This window comes from Hyperolius riggenbachi, chromosome 7 (genome assembly GCF_040937935.1).
Source record: "Hyperolius riggenbachi isolate aHypRig1 chromosome 7, aHypRig1.pri, whole genome shotgun sequence".
NCBI classification, from domain to species: domain Eukaryota; kingdom Metazoa; phylum Chordata; class Amphibia; order Anura; family Hyperoliidae; genus Hyperolius; species Hyperolius riggenbachi.
Genome location: NC_090652.1, coordinates 72,911,072 through 72,932,136, shown reverse-complemented (window position 1 = coordinate 72,932,136; position 21,065 = coordinate 72,911,072). Strand labels below are relative to the sequence as shown.

Sequence of the window (21,065 nt, the reverse complement as noted above, 5' to 3'; positions counted from 1 at the left end):
GGATAAGGAGAAGGATAGTAACAGGGAGGACAGGAGATAAGGAGAAGGATAGTAACAGAGAGGGCATGATATAAGGAGAAGGATAGTGACAGGGAGGACAGGAGATAAGGAGGATAGTGACAGGGAGGACAGGAGATAAGGAGAAGGATAGTGACAGGGAAGACATGAGATAAGGAGAAGGATAGTGACAAGGAGGTCAGGAGATAAGCAGGATTATGACAGGGAGGACACGGGATAAGGAGAAGGATAGTAACAGGGAGGACAGGAGATAAGGAGGATAGTGGCAGGGAGGACAGGAGATAAGGAGGATAGTGACAGGGAGGACAGGAGATAAGGAAAAGGATAGTGACAGGGAGGACAGGAGATAAGGAGGATAGTGCCCGGGAGGACAGGAGATAAGGAGGATAGTGACAGGGAGGTCAGGAGATAAGGAGGATAGTGACAGAGAGGACAGGAGATAAGGAGTGGATAGTGCCCGGGAGGACAGGAGATATGGAGGATAGTGACAGGGAGGACAAGAGATAAGAAAGATAGTGACAGGAGATAAGGATAATGACAAGGAGGACAGGAGATAAGGAGAAGGATAGTGACAGAGAGGACAGGAGATAAGGAGAAGGATAGTGACAGGGAGGACAGGAGATAAGGAGGATAGTGACAGGGAGGACAGGAGAGAAGGAGAAGGATAGTGACAGGGAAGACATGAGATAAGGAGAAGGATAGTGACAAGGAGGTCAGGAGATAATCAGGATAGTGACAGGGAGGACACGGGATAAGGAGAAGGATAGTAACAGGGAGGACAGGAGATAAGTAGGATAGTGACAAGTAGGACAGGAGATAAGGAGGGTAGTGACAGGGAGGACAGGAGATAAGGAGGATAGTGACAGGGAGGACAGGAGATAAGGAGAAGGATAATGACAGGGAGGACTGGAGATAAGAAGGATAATGATTGGGAAAACAGGAGATAAGGAGAAGGATAGTGACAGGGAGGACAGGAGATAAGGAGAAGGATAATGACAGGGAGGACAGGAGAAAGGGAGGATAGTGACAGGGAGGACAGGAGATAAGAAGAAGGATAATGACAGGGAGGACTGGAGATAAGAAGGATAATGACAGGGAAAACAGGAGATAAGGAGAAGGATAGTGACAGGGAGGACAGGAGATAAGGAGAAGGATAATGACAGGGAGGACAGGAGATAAGGAGGATAGTGACCGGGAGGACAGAAGATAAGAAGGATAGTGACAAGGAGGTCAGGAGATAAGGAGAAGGATAGTGACAGGGAGGACAGGAGATAAGGAGGATAGTGACAGGGAGGACATGAGATAAGGAGAAGGATAGTGACAGGGAAGACAAGAGATAAGGAGAAGGATAATGACAGGGAGGACTGGAGATAAGAAGGATAAGGACAGGGAAGACAGGAGATAAGGAGAAGGATAATGACAGGGAGGACTGGAGATAAGAAGGATAAGGACAGGGAAGACAGGAGATAAGGAGAAGGATAGTGACAGGGAGGACCGGAGATAAGGAGAAGGATAGTGACAGGGAGGACAGGAGATAAGGAGGATAGTGACAGGGAGGACAGGAGATAAGGAGAAGGATAGTGACAGGGAGGACATGAGATAAGGAGAAGGATAGTGACAAGGAGGTCAGGAGATAGGGAGAAGGATAGTGACAGGGAGGACAGGAGATAAGGAGGATAGTGACAGGGAGGACATGAGATAAGGAGAAGAATAGTGACAGGGAGAACAGGACACAGAAGATAAGGATAGTGACTGTGAGGAGAAAGGCCTTAGGAAGGAGGAGACTGATGGGGCACAAGGTGAGGTGTCACAGTCATGTGAAGAGAGGTAAGTACACTGGAATCAGACAGAAATTGTAGTTTTTATGTTACCTGGGTATTTGAGCCAGTAAAGGCTTCTATCACTCTGCTTACAAACTGTATCATTAATGTGAAGTCTGTAGACCTGATGCTGCCGGAGCCATCAATGAGGAAGGCGATGTCCAGGGGGCGCACGGTGCACTCTGCAGGCAGAAACATAGAATAATGCAGGTGGGTGTGTATAATAGGGGGTGCAGGTGGGGGTGTATAATAGGGGGGTGCAGGAGGGTGTGTATAATGTGGGGTGCAGGTGGGTGTGTATAATAGGGGGTGCAGGTGGGGGTGTATAATGGGGGGGTGCAGGAGGGTGTGTATAATGGGGGGTGCAGGTGGGTGTGTATAATAAGGGGGGTGCAGGTGGGTGTGTATAATAAGGGGGGATGCAGGTGGGTGTGTATAATAAGGGGGGGGGGGGTGCAGGTGGGTGTGTATAATAAAGGGGGGATGCAGGTGGGTGTGTATACTAAGAGGGGTGTAGGTGGGTGTGTATAATAAGGGGGGGTGCAGGTGGGGGTGTATAATGGGGGGGGTGCAGGTGGGGGTGTATAATGGGGGGTGCAGGAGGGTGTGTATAATAGGGGGTGCAGGTGGGGGTGTATAATAGGGGGGTGCAGGAGGGTGTGTATAATGGGGGGTGCAGGTGGGTGTGTATAATAGGGGGTGCAGGTGGGGGTGTATAATGGGGGGTGCAGGTGGGGGTGTATAATGGGGGGGTGCAGGAGGGTGTGTATAATAGGGGGTGCAGGTGGGGGTGTATAATAGGGGGGGTGCAGGAGGATGTGTATAATGAGGGGTGCAGGTGGGTGTGTATAATAGGGGGTGCAGGTGGGGGTGTATAATGGGGGGGTGCAGGTGGGGGTGTATAATGGGGGGTGCAGGAGGGTGTGTATAATGGGGGGTGCAGGTGGGTGTGTATAATAAGGGGGGTGCAGGTGGGTGTGTATAATAAGGGGGGATGCAGGTGGGTGTGTATAATAAGGGGGGGGTGCAGGTGGGTGTGTATAATAAAGGGGGGATGCAGGTGGGTGTGTATACTAAGAGGGGTGTAGGTGGGTGTGTATAATAAGGGGGGGTGCAGGTGGGTGTGTATAATAAGGGGGATGCAGGTGGGTGTGTATACTAAGAGGGGTGTAGGTGGGTGTGTATAATAAGGGGGTGGGGTGCAGGTGGTGGGTGTGTATAATAAGGGGGGTGCAGGCGTGTGTCTATAGTAAGGGGGGTGCAAGTGGTGGGTGCTTATATTCAGGGAATGCAAATGAGTATATAATAAGAGGTAAAGATGGTTACACCCACGCTGGGGTTTATGGGTGGGAGGAGACAGCTGGGCATTGGCCACGAGTGGGTGCCTAAAAACTGAGCTCTGTTACCTGGCAGGTAGCTGGGGAGGGTTCTGATGACCCGCATATCTTGCCCCAGCTGATAGCACCTCCCGTTCACATAGATATTGTCTCCACAGGTCCTCTGCAGGGTTGGCCCGCATACCTGCACAGGAAACAGGGGAAAAAGAGGCAGACATGAGAAGATGGACAAACAGGAGACATAAATAGTCTCCTCTACAGGGAGAGGTAAGAGACCCCCACTATAACCCTGAGGTCCAAGTAAGGGGGGAAGGGTATATTGTCACCTACCAACAGCTGAGAGGGGCTTTCCTCCTGAGCAGCCAGAGTCAATCCAAGTGTTGCATTAACATTATCGGCAGATCCTAAAATACAAATCATAGGGATATATGTCATCACACAGTGACATCATCAATTACAAGCTATATCACATGAGCTGTGTGTGATAGGTTATATATTGTCTAAGTGGTTATTATTGATTTTGAAAGCGCCACCATATTGCATGGCGCTGCACAAAGTAAGAAACAAACATGAGGTACATAATAATACAGACAATGATACACACAGATATACAAATATTACGTACGTAATTCATTGCCTCTGACAAAAGCAGGGCCCCCTGTGAAACGGCTGTCAGGCCATATTATTGCATTGTATGTCGGTGAGTTTGAGGAGGAGTTAAAGGTGATGTTATTGGATTAATTAGCTGGTGCCCGGATCTTTCTTTACTGCATGTTATTTACTTGAACCTTTCTTCTGGAGGCGTGGCCACCGCACCTGCTTCTCCTCAACTACCAGTCAGACCTCTTGTGCTGATTCTCACTCTCTCACTACATAACGGATGAAGATCAAGTCAGATCGTGTATATTAGCCACTTCACCCCCAAGGGTTTTTACCCTAACGGACCAGAGCAATTTTCACCTGCTCCTCCATTTCGTTCGCCAATAACTTCATCGCTACTTGTCACAACAAAACAATCTATTACTTGTTTTCCCCACCAATTAGGCTTTCTTTGAGTGGTACATTATGCTAAGAATTGTTTTATTCTAAATGCATTTTAACAGGGATAATAAGAATTTTTTTTTAAAAATTCATTATTTTTCAGTTTTCAGCCATTTTAGTTTTAAAATAAAACGTGCTACTTTGACTAAAACCCATGTATTTTATTTACCCATTTGTCCTGGTTATTACACCATTTAAATTATGTCCCTATTGTATGGCACAAATATTTTATTTAGAAATAAAGGTGCAATTTTTCAGTTTTGCGTCCATTGCTAATTACAACCCGATATATGCAAATCTAACAGTAATATTCCCTCATTCCATATATAGTAAAAAAAACAAAGTCCTTAACGTAGCTATTTACAGTATGTATTTTTTAAAAAATGCAGTCATTTTTTTTTTTTTACAAATGTTTTATTTTGGTAACTAGAACAGCATTCAAAGGGTTACACACAGGACTTAAAAGTTCAGTGCAGGGAAATCTGGACGCATCCGAAGTGGAGATAATGTTATCTTGTGTTTACTTAATTGTATCAAGTGAGGAATGTGACACATTCTCTGACTGTGCAGAAGCTCTTGGACACAGACACACAGTCAGAAAGCATTTCTGCTTTCAATACATAATGAATAAAACCAGTTATGAATAAAGTGCAAAGTCAGCTCTCAAAGTCAAAAAATGTACTTTTGGGAACTTGTAGTTTCTAAATGAATAATAATATTTATGCACAAATGCAAATATAATAACCGTATGACATATAAAAGTAGGAAGACATGTTTTTATTGAATATTATGTCAGGGTTTTATATCGCTTTAAAGTGTATAAAATGTATCGTAAAATGTTTTTTTTTTTTTTTTTACTTGTGTATGTCACTAGATGTCCTCATAAACACTGTCTCTATGCACAGATACAGTGATTGTTACATCAAACCTCATTGGCTTCTCTGTGAAGCCATGACGGGCATTTTTATGGCGTTTAACGCGGCGTTTTAGACGCAGCGTTTTTTGGGATCTACTGTCATCCCATGCAAGTGAATGGGAGCGTTTAGAGCTGGCTTTTGCAGGCTTTCATGAAAGCCTGGCGGTAGATCCCGGCATTGCATCTAGTCTCGAAAGCAACATGCTGCTTTCAGAGGCGGTAAACGCCAGGAAACAATAGGCCCGGTCTTAATGAGCCTTCCCTCTCATCTCCCGGTGCCCTCGGTGCTGCGCTGGCTCCCCCGTTCGCGTCCGCCGCCGCAGGGACTTCGGAGGTCTTCGGGAGCACTCGGGCTTCCGAAGACGGGCCGCTCCATACTACGCATGCGCGAGTGCGTCATAGAGGGCGCTCGCGCATGAGTAGTATGGAGTGGCCCGTCTTCGGGAGCCCGAGTGCTCCCGAAGGCTTCAGAAAGCTCCCTTCGGCTGCGGAAGTGGCAGTATTTGACCGAACTGGTCGAATACAGCTACGGGGGATCCTGCGCGGGACCGGGCACCGGGAGAGGAGAGGGAAGGCTCATTAGGACCGGGCCTTCCCTCTCCTTAGGTGAGTATCTGACTTTTTGATTTTTAAAGTGGTAAACATTCACTTTAATACGTGATAACTCAGTTATCACTGGTTAGTGAATCGAGCCCAATGTTTTTTGATTGGGAAAAGGGCTCCCAGGAGGTGGCAGATTCGAAACAGGGGACAGCTCTGGAACCAAAACCAGCTGTGATAGGACTGGGAAGGCTCTATGAGATCCAGAGCCTTTCCTCTTCATATGTGAGTATGTGACATTTCTAACTACAGATTTGCTTTAAAGAGATATTCTAGATTCTAGATACAGATCTGATATCACCAGTCTCAAGGGCTGGAATTCTTGAAAAGGCCACAAAGACCTAGACCTTGGGTGGAAGCAGTCCAAGGGGCGGCTAGATATGGAAGAGGGGGGCGGGACATTGAAGAAGGGTTGCTGCACATGGAGAAGGAGGCTGCAAATTGAAGAGGGAAGCAACAAATGGAAATCAACACAAGGAAAAGGGAAACTGTTGCTCAAGAGAACTATATGCGAAAGACAGAGGCTGCTGTACATGGATGTTACACATGCAAAGGGGGCTGCACATGGAATGGGGGGCACTGCTGCTCATAAAAGGGAAGCAACAAGAAAAGTGGCTTAGGGGCACTAAAATTGCCAGTCTCCAGATGTAAGTTATATACTAAGGCTGCTTACACACTAAGACGTTACAGGCGCACGTTAGTGCGCCTGTAACGCTCCCCAATGCACAGCAATGTAACACAAGTGGGCTGTTCACACAGCCCACGTTGCGTTACATGTAACGCTGCACGTTCTGACGAAAGTGCAGCATGCTACGGCGTTACAGCGGCTATAGCCGCGTTAGACTGTTTGCACATGCTCAGTGGGGGGCGGAGAGGAAGCGGGGAGATGCAGCTACAGTAGCCGCGCACATACTACTTAATATTCACTGCACTGGCGGGCGCTGATTGGCCGGCGGGACCACGTGATGTGGAGTGTCTCGCTCCGCATCACGTGGTCCCGCCGGCCAATCAGCGCCACTCTGGGAGACCTTATATGGATAGAGCCGCCTAACGCGGCTCACTCTACCGTCCTCTCCCGCACCACCATACGTTGCGTTAGGTGCACGTTATGCGACCTTAACGTAGCACCTAACGCAACGTCTTGGTGTGCAAGTAGCCTAAAGGAGTGACATGACTGCTTTTCACATATAAGGCATATTTTACAGAAGAACATGTAATAACATAACAAGTAACATCAGAAACAAGACAAACAGCATATGATAAATATCACAGCTATGAAGGACACATTACCAGGAATGCTGACTGGGGTACACTGCGCATTTCTGGGGTCACAGCGGTATAACTGACCAGTTGTGTTAGTGGCCACTTGCTGCAGGGGAGCACCGACAACCACCCTGCAAAGCCATGCACAAAATAAGTAACTACAATATAAACAATATAATACACATATTGTATAACAAAAACAGGAACAAGATTGTACAGCAATAACATATCAAAATTGAACACGCATATATCAACAATACTGTATGTACTGTATAATAATAATAGTAACAGTACACACACTGCATAACAGTAACAGTGCCTTACACAAATGCTACAAGAATAACAGTAACATTACAAATGACACACACTGTATAACATCAACAATAACGCTATACACACAGTATAATACCAACAGTAGTAACACTGTACACACACTGTATAAAATTACAAAAAATAACATTGCACACACATTGTATAAAATAAAACCGTGTACACACAATGTAATAAGAATAGTAACCACACTGTCTAATAATAGGAACAACAACATACACATTGTAATATCAAATCTGTGCATACACTGAGTAATGATAGCAGAAACCACACCATATACATTGAATATTAATTGCAGCATCAACAACAAACACATGCTGCTTTGTGATATCAACAACCCATATACCACATGCACAATCTAAATTAGTAAATGTAATACAAACACACACATTACAATAATAACAGCAACAGCATACACATACTGTATATGAAAAACAACAGCTCTATTCACACAATGTGTAGTAATATCAATAACAAAACATACGCACATTGTATAAAATTAATAGCGAAAATGCACACATACTTTATAACAATACTAGCTGATTGTCCGGCGTTGCACGGGTATGTATTTGACTGGTGTTGGCTCTGCATACTTTTTCTAACCCTAACACACAATTACTCACTGACCAAGTTTGTGAGCTTTGCGGTCTTTGGTATCAATAATCTGCATTGAAATGAAAAAATCTGATTGGCTGTTTGTGGCTCCACACCCTTTTCTGAATTTGAAACCTAGTCACCCAATAACCAACTGTACCAGGTTTGAGGCCTGTGCCATTAACAGTGCAAGAATGGTAGCAATTAAATATTCCCCTTGAAAAGCAATAGGTGAAGTTTGATTCACTTTTGGAGGCTCCACCCACTTTTCTGAATATTAATCCCAGTCACCCAGTGACCAACTGTGCAAAGTTTAAAAACCCTGCCATTAACAGTGTAAGAATGGCTGCAGTTTACATTTTCCCAGTGAAATTTGTATTTGTCTCCACCCATTGATGACCCGGCATTGCACCGTGTATGTATTTGGCTGGTGTTAGCTCCGCCCACTTTCTAACCCTAACGCACAAACACTCAATGACCAAGTTTGTGAGCTTTGGGGTCCTTGGCATCAATAATTTGTATATTCCCATAGAAATTAAACAAATCAGATTGGCTGTTTGTGGCTTCACGCCCTCTCCAGCATTTGAACCCCAGTCACCCAATGACCAACTGTAGCAGGTTTGAGGCATCTGCTATTAACAGTGGAAAAATGGCAGCAATTTAAATATTCCACTTGAAAATCAACAGGTGAATTTTGATTGGCTATTATAGGCTTCGCCCACTTCCCTGAATATTAATCTCAGTCACTCAGTGACCATCTGGGCAAAGTTTGGGAACCCTGCCATAAACAGTGTAAGAAGGGCTGCAGTTTACACTTTCCCAGTGAAATTTGTTTTTGGCTCAGACCACTTTTTGTAACCTGGACACAAAAGCACTACTCAATGCCCAATTTTGTGAACTTTGGGGTCCTTGGCATCAATAATTTGTATTTTCCCATGAAATGAAACAAATCTGATTCACTGTTTGTGGCTCTGTCCCCTTTTCTGAATTTGATCCCCAGTGACCCAATTACCAACTGTACCAGGTGTGAGGCTTGTGCCATTAACCGTGCAAGAATGGCAGCAATTGTAATATTCTCCTTGAAAAGCAACATGTGATTTTTTTATTGGCATTTTTAGGTTCCACCCACTTTTCTGAACATTAATCCCAGTCACCCAGTAAGCAGCTATGCTAAGTTTGAGAACCCTTCCATTAACAGTGAAGAAGGGCTGCAGTTTACAATTTCCCAGAAAAATCTGTTTTAACTCCACCCACTTTTTGTAACCTGGATACACAGTCACTAGTACTCAATGACCAAGTTTGTGAGCTTTTGGGTTCCTGGCATCAAAATTATGGTAATGGAAGCAGTTTATCCAGCAAAGAAATCTGTCTGTTTTTGGCTCCGCCCCTTTACTGAATTTGAACCCCAGACACTTAATGACCGACTGTAGCAGGCTTGAGGCCTCTGCCATTAACAGTGTAAGAATGGCTGCAGTTGCAATATCCCCCTTAAAAATCAAAAGGTGAATTTTGATTGGCTGCTGTAGGCTCCACCCACACCTTCCTGAATATTAGTCCCAGTCACCCAGTGGCCAACTGTGTCACGTTTGAGAACCCTGCCAATAACAGAATGGCTGAAATCAATCTAAAAAATCTGATTGGCTGTTTGTGGCTCCACCCCTTTAGTGAATTTGGACCCCAGTCACCCAATGACTGATTGTATCAGGTTTGAGGCCTCTGCCATTAACAGTGTAAGAATGGTAGCAATGTGAATATTCCCCTTGAAAATCAATAGGTACATTTTGATTGGCTGTTGTAGGCTCCACCCACATTTCTGAATATTCATCCCAGTCACCCAGTGGCCAATTGTGTAAAGTTTGGGAACCCTGCCATGTTAAAAATTTAGTTGTTGGCACCGCCCACTTTTTTCTAACCTTGACATACAGTCACTCAATTATCAAGTTTATCAGCTTTGGGGTCCTTGGTATCAATACTTTGTATATTCCCATTTAAAAATAAACAAATCTTATTGGCTGTTTGTGGATCCGCCCCCTTTCTGAGTTTGGGCCCTAGTCACCCAGTGACCAACTGTACCAGGTTTGAGGCATCTGCTTTTAACAGTATAAGAGAATGGTAGCAGCTTAAACATTCCCTTTGAAAATCAAAAGGTGAATTTTTATTGGCTCATGTAGGCTCCACCCACCTTCCAAAATCTTAATCTCAGTCACCCAATGACCAACTGTGCAAAGTTTGAGAACCCTGCCATTAACGATGTAAGAATGGCTGCAGTTTATATTTTCCCAGTAAAAGCTGTTTTTGGCTCTGCCCACTTTGTGTGACCTTGACACACAGTCACCCAATGACCAAGTTTGTGAGCTTTCAGGTTCCTGGCATCAAAAATGCGTGAATGGAAGCAGTTTATCCACCAAGGAAATCTGATTGGCTGTATGTGGCCCCGCCCCTTTATTAAATTTGGACCCCAGTCACCCAATGACGACTGTAGCAAGTTTGAAGCCTCTGCCATTAACAGTGTAAGAATGGCAGCAGTTTAAATATTCCCCTTGAAAATCAATAGGTGAATTTTGATTGGCTGTTGTAGGCTCCACCCACTTTCTTGAATCTTAATCGCATTCACCCAGTGACCAACTGTGTCAAGTTTGAGAACCCTGCGATTAACAGTCTAAGAATGGCTGCAGTTTACATTTTCCCATTTAAAATTAACTGCTGAAATTTGATTGGCTGTTTTATGCTCCGCCCACGTTTCCTGGATTTGTAACCTCGGTCACCAGGTGACCACCTGTGCCAAGTGTGGGGACTGTGGCTTGATTACTGTGAGAATGGCAGCCTTTTAAATTTTTTCCATTGACTTGAATGGGTGAAATCTGATTTGCTGTTTGTAGCTCCGCCCAGGTGTACAGGGGGGACGCGAGACCGCCAGAACCTATCTTCCCAGGTAGTAAGGGATCTGTGTACCAAGTTTCGTTCAAATCGGTCAAGCTGTTTTCGAGTGATCGCGGCACATACATATACACACACACACACACACACACACACACACACACACACACACACACACACACACACACACACACACACACACACACACACACACACACACACACACACACACACACACACACACACACACACACACACACACACACACACACACACACACACACACACACACACACACACACACACACACACATACCCACATCCGATTTTATATATATAGAAAAGTATCAACACCATGGTATAATATACCAGAAGCAACTCTATATTCACACTGGATAATAATATCAACAGCAACACCATACATACATTGTATTATAATAACAACAATTGTATTATAATAACAACACGCAAGCACAATATAATACCATAAAGAGTAAAACTGTTCGCACACTGTATAATAACAGTAAAACTGTACACAAATTGCATAATAATAGTAACACTATATACACACACACACCGTATTATAATGTAAAAAACTAAAACTGTACACATTAAGTATAATGATATTTTTAAAAAAACAATATACACACAAACACTATATAATAAAAACAGCAATAACACTGTACACAAACTGTTTAATAATATCAACAGCAACGTACACACACTGTATAAATATAAGAAGAACAACACCATGACCGTGCAGACACTGTACAGCAAAAGGATATACACACTGAATAATCATTTAAATAGCACCATACACACCCTGTTCAATAAAAACAGTAACATCATACACATGCTGTATGATAACAACAACAAAAACACTGTCCTTAACCACTTCCCAACTGAGGGGTTTTACCCCTTGACCACCAGAGCAATTTTCACCTTTCAGCGCTCCTTCCATTCATTCGTCTATAACTTTATCATTACTTATCACAATGAAATATCTTGTTTTTTTCGCCACCATTTAGGCTTTCTTTAGGTGGGACATTATGCCAAGAATTATTTTATTCTAAATGTGTTTTAATGGGAAAATAGGAAAAAATGTGAGAAAAAATTTATTATTTTTCAGTTTTCAGCCTTTATAGTTTTCAAATAATGCATGCTACTGTAATTAAAACCCATGAAATGTATTTGCCCATTTCTCCCGGTTATAAAACCGTTTAAAATTATATCCCTATCACAATGTTTGGCGCCAATATTTTAATTGGAAATAAAGGTGCATTTTTTTCAGTTTTGCGTCCATCCCTAATTACAAGCCCATAGTTTATAAAGTAACAGTGCTATACCCTCTTGACATAAATATTTAAAAAGTTCAGTCCCTAAGGTAACTATTTATGTATTTTTTTTAATTGTAGTTTTTTTTTTTTTATTACAAAAAAATAATAATTGGGGAGTGTGGGAGGTAAGGAGTTAATTTTTAGTGTAAAACTAATTTATTTGTATGTAAAAAATGTTTTAGGGTGTAGTTTTACTATTTGGCCACAAGATGGCAACAGTAACTTTTTGTTTAATGCAACCTGCAAGCATCCTTCCGGACGCTTGCAGGAAGTACTAGGGGGCTGAGAAAGGTTTTTTTTTTTCACAATGATGTCGCTGCTTAGCGGAGAAGCAGCGGATCATTGCGGGGCTTAGATCAACGAACGGGAATGGATTTTCCTGTTCATTGATCTCCGGGCGAGCGGCCGGCGGCGTGTTTACGAGTGGGAGTGCGCGCTAGAGCGAGCGGGAGCGCGGGCAGCGGCGGGAGCGCGGAAAGTACGGATTTCTCCGTCCCTAAGGGTTAAAGGATGGAAAACGGGAAGGAGAAATTTGTACGCATGGAGGTAAAGTGGTTAATTTACCTAAAGCCAGTAAAATTACAGGGCTTGATTCACAAAGCCATGATAACTGTTACCGCGGCTGTGGAAAAGTGCTTTGTGCGAGTTTTAGAGTGAAAACGGTTATCACACGCAAAAATTTGCATTCGCGCGATTACATAAATTTTCACGCGCGATAATCGTTTTCATGCAAAGCACTTTTCATAGATAATTGTTATCACTGCTTTGTGAATCAAGCCCACTGTGTGCAGATGTGTGTGAATGACAGTTTTACTGCTATTTACACAAGTAATGTAGCATGTGTTTTATATATTATTATTAAACTTTATTTATAAAGCACTAACATATTATGCAGCACTGCACAATAGATAGAGGAGACATTACTGCATCAAACAATGTTACACTACACAGGGGCATTAAAGTGTTAAAGGAATACTGTAGGGAGGTCGGGGGGAAAATGAGCTGAACTTACCCGGGGCTTCTAATGGTCCCCCTTAGACATCCTGTGCCTGCACAGCCACTCACCGATGCTCAAGTCCCGCATCCAGTTCACTTCTGGAATTTCAGACTTTAAATTCTGAAAACCACTGCGCCTGCGTTGCCTTGTCCGCTAATGTCACTAGGAGCATACTGCGCAGGGACAGACCATACTGGCCGCGCAGTATGCTCCTGGTGACATCAGCGGGATCGAGGACATGGCAACGATGGCGCAGTGGTTTTCTGACTTTAAAGTCTGAAATTCCAGAAGTGAACCGGAGGTGGGGCTGGAGCATCGGTGAGTGGCTGCACGGGCACAGCATGTCTGTGGGGGACCATTAGAAGCCCCGGGTAAGTTCAACTCATTTCCCCCCGACCCCCTACAGTGTCCCTTTAAACAATGACACACAAAATAGTGACAGAACAATATAGGAATAAATATAGCAGGTGAGTCACTGAGTCCGTATGGTGGGGGAAAAGAGCGATTACAACAATCCCATGCACTGCTGCCAAGCTGCACGCACTAAGGCTGGTGTTCACGTATCTTAGGTCAGCCACAGGCTTTATGCTAGGTACATACAATGCAATTTTCTGACAGATCGACTATTTCCAACATGTCCGATCTGCTTTCCAATCAATTTACTGATCTCTTTTATGGAAAATCGATTGGAAATCAGATCAGACATGTTGGAAATAGTCGATCTGACAGTAAATCTGTTTGTGTGTACCTAGCATTAGACCCAAGTGACGGGAACACCACACACACAATGCAATCTCACATGGGTAACAATGAAACAGATGAGCATCAAAAATACTTTACAGTCTCTCTAGGAAATGTAAATTCTTTGCTTGGTGCACAGAAGACTAACTTTTTAAATAAACATTTGATATTCCGAAAAGTGGAACAGAGCAAAAAAATATACAAAAATAACATTAACAAAAACGAAAGTAAAATTGACAAGGACTCACAACAAGACGTTGGCTTGTAAAAATAAAAGGAAGTAAAACAGAAAATAGAACTTAACCCTTGCATAACATCTAATTCCTGGAGCGGGGAAAACACAATGCTGATAGAGCAGGGTAACCCTAGCTGTGTAGCAATCTCCAGAGAATTACAATTATTGGATCTCAGAGTTGACCATTTATAGCTGGAAGTGTAGCTCTAGGCTCAATTATTTAAAGAGGAACTCCAGTGAAAATAATGTAATAAAAGAGTGCTTCATTTTTACAATAATTATGTATAAATGATTTAGTCAGTGTTTTCCCATTGTAAAATCTTTTAAATCCCTGATTTACATTCTGCCATTTATTACATGGGGATATTTTTACTGTTGGCAGGTGATGTAGCTGCTGCATGTAAAATCTTTTAAATCCCTGATTTACATTCTGACATTTATTACATGGGGATATTTTTACTGTTGGCAGGTGATGTAGCTGCTGCATGCTTTTTTGGCAGTTGGAAACAGCTGTAAACAGCTATTTCCCATAATGCAACAAGGTTCACAGACAGGAAACTGCCAGGAGTACCACAGTCCTCAGAGTTTCTTGTGGGAGGGGTTTCACCACAATATCAGTCATACAGCGCCCCCTGATGGTCTATTTGTGAAAAGGAATAGATTTCTCATGTAAAAGGGGGTATCAGCTACTGATTGGGATAAAGTTCAATTCTTGGTCGTAGTTTCTCTTTAAATTTCACCTTGGTATGAAATGGAATGACATCCTCTTTTGGTAAAAACTGGCCCCACGAGTCCACGTTCCGTGTCTGCACAGGTCAGACAGTTTCCTGCATTATCAGCTGTTTCAGTACATATCAGACAGTCTATTCATGTGCTTCAGACAGCTTCCTATTTTAGAGAATGTCGAAGTGTTTGCATTTTACAATAGTTTAAGGCAGGGGTCACACTTGTCGGCTTTCGTGCGCGTTTTCTGCACAGAAAAACTGTTTTCAACTGAGAACTCATGTTAATCAATGAGCTAGGTCACACTTAAATGTATATTTCGCACGCAGAAAAAAAACTGACATCTTGTGCAATTTTTCAGTTTTCTCTATAAATTACATTAGCTGCTGTAAGGCAGGGGTCACACTTGTCTTTCAGTTTTCTGAAAAGTGTAGAAACTGAAAGACAAGTGTGACCCCTGCCTCAAGGACTACTATCGCGAAAAAAGTAGGCAGTTAAAATCTGACAGAACCAATTTCAACAGCATTTCCTGAACAGCAGTTGCAAAGTCTTTGCTGACAAAATAGTGTGCAAGTGAGTAGGGAGGCTGGCTGGTATCTTACTATTTTGGCAGTTAAACTGCTGTTCAGGAAATGCTGTTGAAAGCAAAGAAAACCGCGAGAATCCCCATGAGGAGATGGACTGGCTCAAAACCTGTCGGTTCTGTCAGATTTTAACTGCCTACTTTTTTCACGATAGTGGTCCTTTGACACCAACTACCTGGTCGGCCTCTGTTAATGAATGGGGCTGTTGGCTAGGTGATATTCAAATGTCATTACAGCACTCTTCAAAGAAAATGAAATGCACCTGTATACACTTTACATACTATGGTATCACAGCAGAGAAAATGTGTAGACAAGATTCATTCCACATAAGATCTTACTAGGGACCACTTATTGGTCCACTAAAGACCTGGAATAATCTCTCACCCTTTATCCAACTGAACCACCTGATACCCAAAACTCCGCTCCGCACTCTGGAAGATGATTGGTTGCTTCAGGTCCACAAAGAAGGCACCGGCAAGGGTGAGGACTGCATCAAAGACAAAATATAAGCATGTTAAGAAATGGGGGAGGCAAGCTTATGTTCTGTATGGGGTTACCATCTCCTCTTACTCCAACAAGCAATGCCCTGCAGACTCCTGGTCACTCTGCACACTTTAGCATTAAACCCCATAATGGAATCCTCTATCTCTCTGGGTCTCTGGTGATGAGATCTCTGCACTCTACACCCTTTAGCATTCAACCCCATAACGGAATCCTCTATCTCTCAAGGTCTCTGGTGGTGAGATCTCTGCACTCTAAAGCCTGGTACAGACCTTTAATTTTAATTGGCCAATCACTGACAAATGTTACCACCTTCCAGTAGTATGAGGGTTTCCCTACACAATCTACGCATAATAGGTAAAATCTGTTGGATCTCATACTACATGGACGCGGTAAAATTGGCCAATCATTTGGCAATCAAAATTGAAGGGATGTACCAGGCTAAAGGGTGCATACACACATCCAATTTTTATTGGCCAATGATTGGCCAATTGTATCACTTCCATGTATTATAAAGGTCAACAGATTTTGAATACTATGCACAGATTGTGTAGGTAAACTTACATGCAAGTGGTAAAATTGGATTGGCCAATCAGAGTTGAATGTAGGTGCACCGTAAAGCCTGATACACCCATACAATTCTGATTGGCCAATCATTGGCCAATTTAACCTTTTCCACGTAATATGAGAGCTTACCTGCACAATTTGTTCATAGCCTTCATATTCATAATACATGGAGGTAATACAGTTGGCCAGACATTGACCAATAAAATTGGATTTGTGTACCAGGCGGCTTTAAGCCTAGTGCATGCTTTAAATGAGCATAGGCCAATCACTAACCAATGTTACCACCTCCATGTAGAACGAGGGTTTGCCCATCTTTTCATAGTATCCAATATCTGTTGACCCTCATATTACATGCAGGTGGTAATATAGGTCAGTGACTGGCCAATCATCATAATTGAAAGTGTGTACCAGGTGTAACTCAGCACTACTGCTACACTTCCCCCCCTCCTCCTGCTGGATTGTTCAGTCTCTGGGGGTACTCTTGTGTTGAGATCTCTGTTCTCTGAAAGGGAACCCAAAGCCTGCTACACACTTTCAGTTATGATTGGCCAATCACTGGCCAATTTTACCATCTCCATTTAGTATGTAGGTAACTTACCTTCACAATCTGCTCATAGTATTCAATATATTTTGACTGGGCAGAGCCCGATTACAACACAACTATCCAGGGGTCGAGTCCTGTGTGAATGCGGGTGGACGACATCCACCTTCTTTTTCTGGAGAGTGGACGTCGTCCACACTAGCATGGAGACAGTGGAGGGTAGGAAGCACAGTGGAGGGGGAGTAGTGGGCACAGCGGTGGGGAAGGGGGGACGTCTCCCCCCTTCCCTCACCTTAGGGCTCCCCCTCCCTCGCTCTCCCCTCCAGAACTAAACATTTGCAGCAGCTGGCAGCAGGCATCAGTGGGCGGGGACTTACCTCCTCCTCGTTCCAAGTGCCGGGAGAAGTTCTGCATGCCGCTGCTCTGGTCTAGACCAGATGAGACTAGCGGCAATGCAGAGCTTCAACTCCCACCGGAAGGAGGAGGTGGTAAGTTCCCGCCCGCTGCCAGCCGCTGAAAATGTTTAGTTCTGGAGGGGAGAGCGAAGGAGGGGGAGCCCCAAGGTGAGGGAAGGGGGGAAGACATCCCCCCTTCCCCACTGCTGTGCCCACTACTCCCCCTCCACTGCGCTGCCTGCCCTCCTTCTGGGGACACCTATAGACCTGCCTACCCTCCTTCTCGGGACACCTATAGACCTGCCTACCCTCTTTCTGGGGACACCTATAGACCTGGCTACATATACTGGGGGCAGCTATACACCTGGCTACATATACTGGGGACACCTGGCTATACTGGGGGCAGCTATACACCTGGCTACAAATACTGGGGACACCTATACACCTGGCTACCTATTCTAGGGACATTATACACCTGGCTACCTATTCTGGGGACAACTATACACTTGGCTACTTATACTGGGGACACCTATAGACCTGGCTACATATGCTGGGGGCAGCTATACACCTGACTACATATACTGGGGGCAGCTATACACCTGGCTATACTGGGGGCAGCTATACACCTGGCTGCATATACTGGGGACACCTATACACCTGGCTAACTATTCTGGGGACATTATACACCTGGCTACCTATTTTGTGGACAAATATACACTTGGCTACTTATACTGGGGACACCTATAGACCTGGCTAGCTATACTGGGCTATTTTGTGGGAACTGCAGTCAGATCTGTATTTTTAGGGAACCAGTGCTGCCAGATTACGTGTGTTTTGGGTGAAATGCTATCAGATTACATCTAATTTTGGGGGATGCGATGCACTACGGCAGAACTCAAACTTCACCGGCAGACCTTTTACACCACTGCTAAGGTCATACAATACAATACAATACAATAACATTTGTAAAGCGCTTTTCTCCCATAGGACTCAAAGCGCATCATGTATATCTTGCCCCACCCATGACCACACCCCCATTCTGCGGTGTGACCACGCCCATTTTTCGGGCAACGCACGGCGCAGGGGGTTTTGAGGTGAGTCCACTCACCTCTTTTCTCAGGATTAGACACCTGCAACTATCTATCTATCTATCTATCTATCTATCTATCTATCTATCTATCTATCTATCTATCTGTCTGTCTGTCTGTCTGTCTGTCTGTCTGTCTGTCTGTGTCTGTCTGTCTGTCTGTCTGTCTGTCTGTCTGTCTGTGTCTGTCTGTCTATCTGATGTTCCTCCCAACTGTCAGCTCAGTGCAAGAGCTGCAATAATAATTGTGACACCTGGCACAGCCTGTATGTGACAATCATCGTTGTGAAAGGGTCAGAGTAATGTTACACCAGCCCAGGACATGCAGGGATAATGAGGAAGCCCCAAGTAACGGAAATGCAGAAGGAACCACTGTATCTGCAGTCACAGAAATGGGAGAGTCCACCTGTCAGTGGGCCATACTTACATCAAATAGTCTGTACTGACTGACCCACATTCCTCTATGAAACCACTCTCATTGGATAAAGTCAAAGGAAACCTCTTAAAGGGGAACTGAAAAGAGAGGGATATGGAGACTGCCATGTTTATTTCCTTTTAAGCAATACCAGTTGCCTGGCAGCCCTGCAGATCCTCTGCCTCCAATACTATTAGCCATAGCCCCTGAACAAGCATACAGCAGATCAGGTGTTTCAGACTTTAAAGTCAAATCTGACAAGACCAGCAGCATGCTTGTTTCTGGTGTTATTCAGATACTACTGCAGAGAAATAGACCAGCAGGGCTGCCAGGCAACTGGTATTGATTAAAAGGAAATAAATATGGCAGCCACCGTATACCTCTTACTTCAGTTCCCTTTAAAGCGGACCTGAACTCTTGCACAGAAGGAAAGCATAGAGAAATGTATTTATTTAAGTATTTATATAGTGCTGACATATTACGCAGCGCTGTACAGAATATATTGTGTTGTCTCTAAATGTCCCTCACAGTCTAATCTTTGTCATAGTCTATGTATGTATCATGTAGTGTATGTATCATAGTCTAGGGCCAATTTAGGGGGAAGCCAATGAACTTATCTGTATGTTTTGGGGATTTGGGAGGAAACCGAATGCCCAGAGGAAACCTACGCAGTCACGGGGAGAACATACAAACTCCTTGCAGATGTTGACCTGGCTGGGATTCAAACCAGGAACCCAGCTCTGCAAGGCAAGAGCGCTAACCACTACGCCACTGTGGTGAAGTGCACGCTGTATGTATTTAGAGAGTTTAGCCTGTCTAATGCCCCCTCATCTGTGAGTGACTAAGGGCCCATTTACACTTAATCAGTTAGTGTGCGTAAGTACGCGTTGGTATGCGTTTTTTCCATAGCAGTGCATTGTGAAAAAGATTTCAGTTAAAACGCGTTAAGAGTGAAAGGTGCCATAGGAAAACATGGGACTTACTTTGAAAATCAGTTTTCTTTCAGTTATAACTGAGAGCAACTAATTAAATGTAAAAGAGGCCTTAAAGGACCTCTGTCGTTAAAATCATAAAAATACATGCAAACATATACAAATAAGAAGTACGTTTCTACCAGAGTAAATTGAGCCATAAATCACTTTTCTCACATGTTGCTGTCACTTACAGTAGGTAGTAGAAATCTGACATTACTGACAGATTTTGAACTAGCCCATCTTCTAATGGGGGGTTCTCAGGGTTTTTCTTTATTTTCAAAAACACTTCATGAATGACAGTTGCTCCGTCCAACTGCCAAAAAAGTGTACTGAGCGCAGGGAGGCTATCCATCAACTTTGTATAAATCTTTTTCAGGCGTGTCTTTATAAAGAATAAAGGCCATGCTGAGAATCCCCTATGGAGAGTTGGACTAACCCAAAACCTGTCGGTAATGTCAGATTTCTACTACCTACTGTAAGTGACAGTAACATAGGAGAGAAGTAATCTATGGCTTATTTTACTCAGGAAGAAACGTACTGCTTATTTGTACGGGTTTTAAATTTTAAAAGTTTTGCGACAATTCCTCTTTAAGCGCAACTTGGAATTTGATCCCTCAGCTATGTCAGCAGGCTGCCTCGGCAGAGAGGCTAATCTGAAAGCACAGGATGTTAACATTATGTCAGCTTCCATGAAAGCAGGAAGTAGACAAACTGCAGATTTATTGCAGGATTTGTATCAGCCATAACAAATCATTTTTTAAAAGGTTATTATGCTGCTGCTGTAGTAATAATAAAATAAAGTCTGATGCCTATGGAGTAAAAAGACTGGATCCAATTGAGCCTTCCCTGCCCCCCTTAGTTCCCCACGATGACGTTACTCCGCCTCTGGGAACCCTCGGAAGGCTTTGGGAGCACTTGTGTCCCCCAGTGCTCCCAAAGATGGGCGGTTCCTACTGCACTTGCACAAGCACACACCTTCCCGAAGCCTTCCGTGGTCCCAAAGGACCGAGAGGAGACAGGGAAGGATCAATAGATCCATAGACTTCCCTCTCTATAGGTAAGTATCTGACTTTTTTGTCGCTTCAGTTTTACATCAAGCTCCTCCTCTGAATATGTTATCACCTGTACATGTTATCATCATCTAAGAGATCTCTAATGAGCTTCTGCTGTGC

At 43.8% G+C, this 21,065-nt stretch overlaps 1 protein-coding gene across 1 annotated transcript in view; it reads right to left on the bottom strand.

Annotated features, from left to right (window-relative positions):
- Nucleotides 1-21,065, bottom strand: part of LOC137524331 (integrin alpha-M-like) — an 86,106-nt gene that overhangs the window by 62,189 nt on the left and 2,852 nt on the right. Inside the window, exons 2-6 of the mRNA XM_068244072.1 lie at nucleotides 15,798-15,900; nucleotides 7,023-7,126; nucleotides 3,506-3,579; nucleotides 3,245-3,359; nucleotides 1,890-2,020 (exon numbers count right to left, since the gene is read on the bottom strand). Of these exons, the coding sequence (XP_068100173.1) occupies nucleotides 1,890-2,020; nucleotides 3,245-3,359; nucleotides 3,506-3,579; nucleotides 7,023-7,126; nucleotides 15,798-15,900 (527 nt within the window). The remainder of the gene's footprint in view (nucleotides 1-1,889; nucleotides 2,021-3,244; nucleotides 3,360-3,505; nucleotides 3,580-7,022; nucleotides 7,127-15,797; nucleotides 15,901-21,065) is intronic.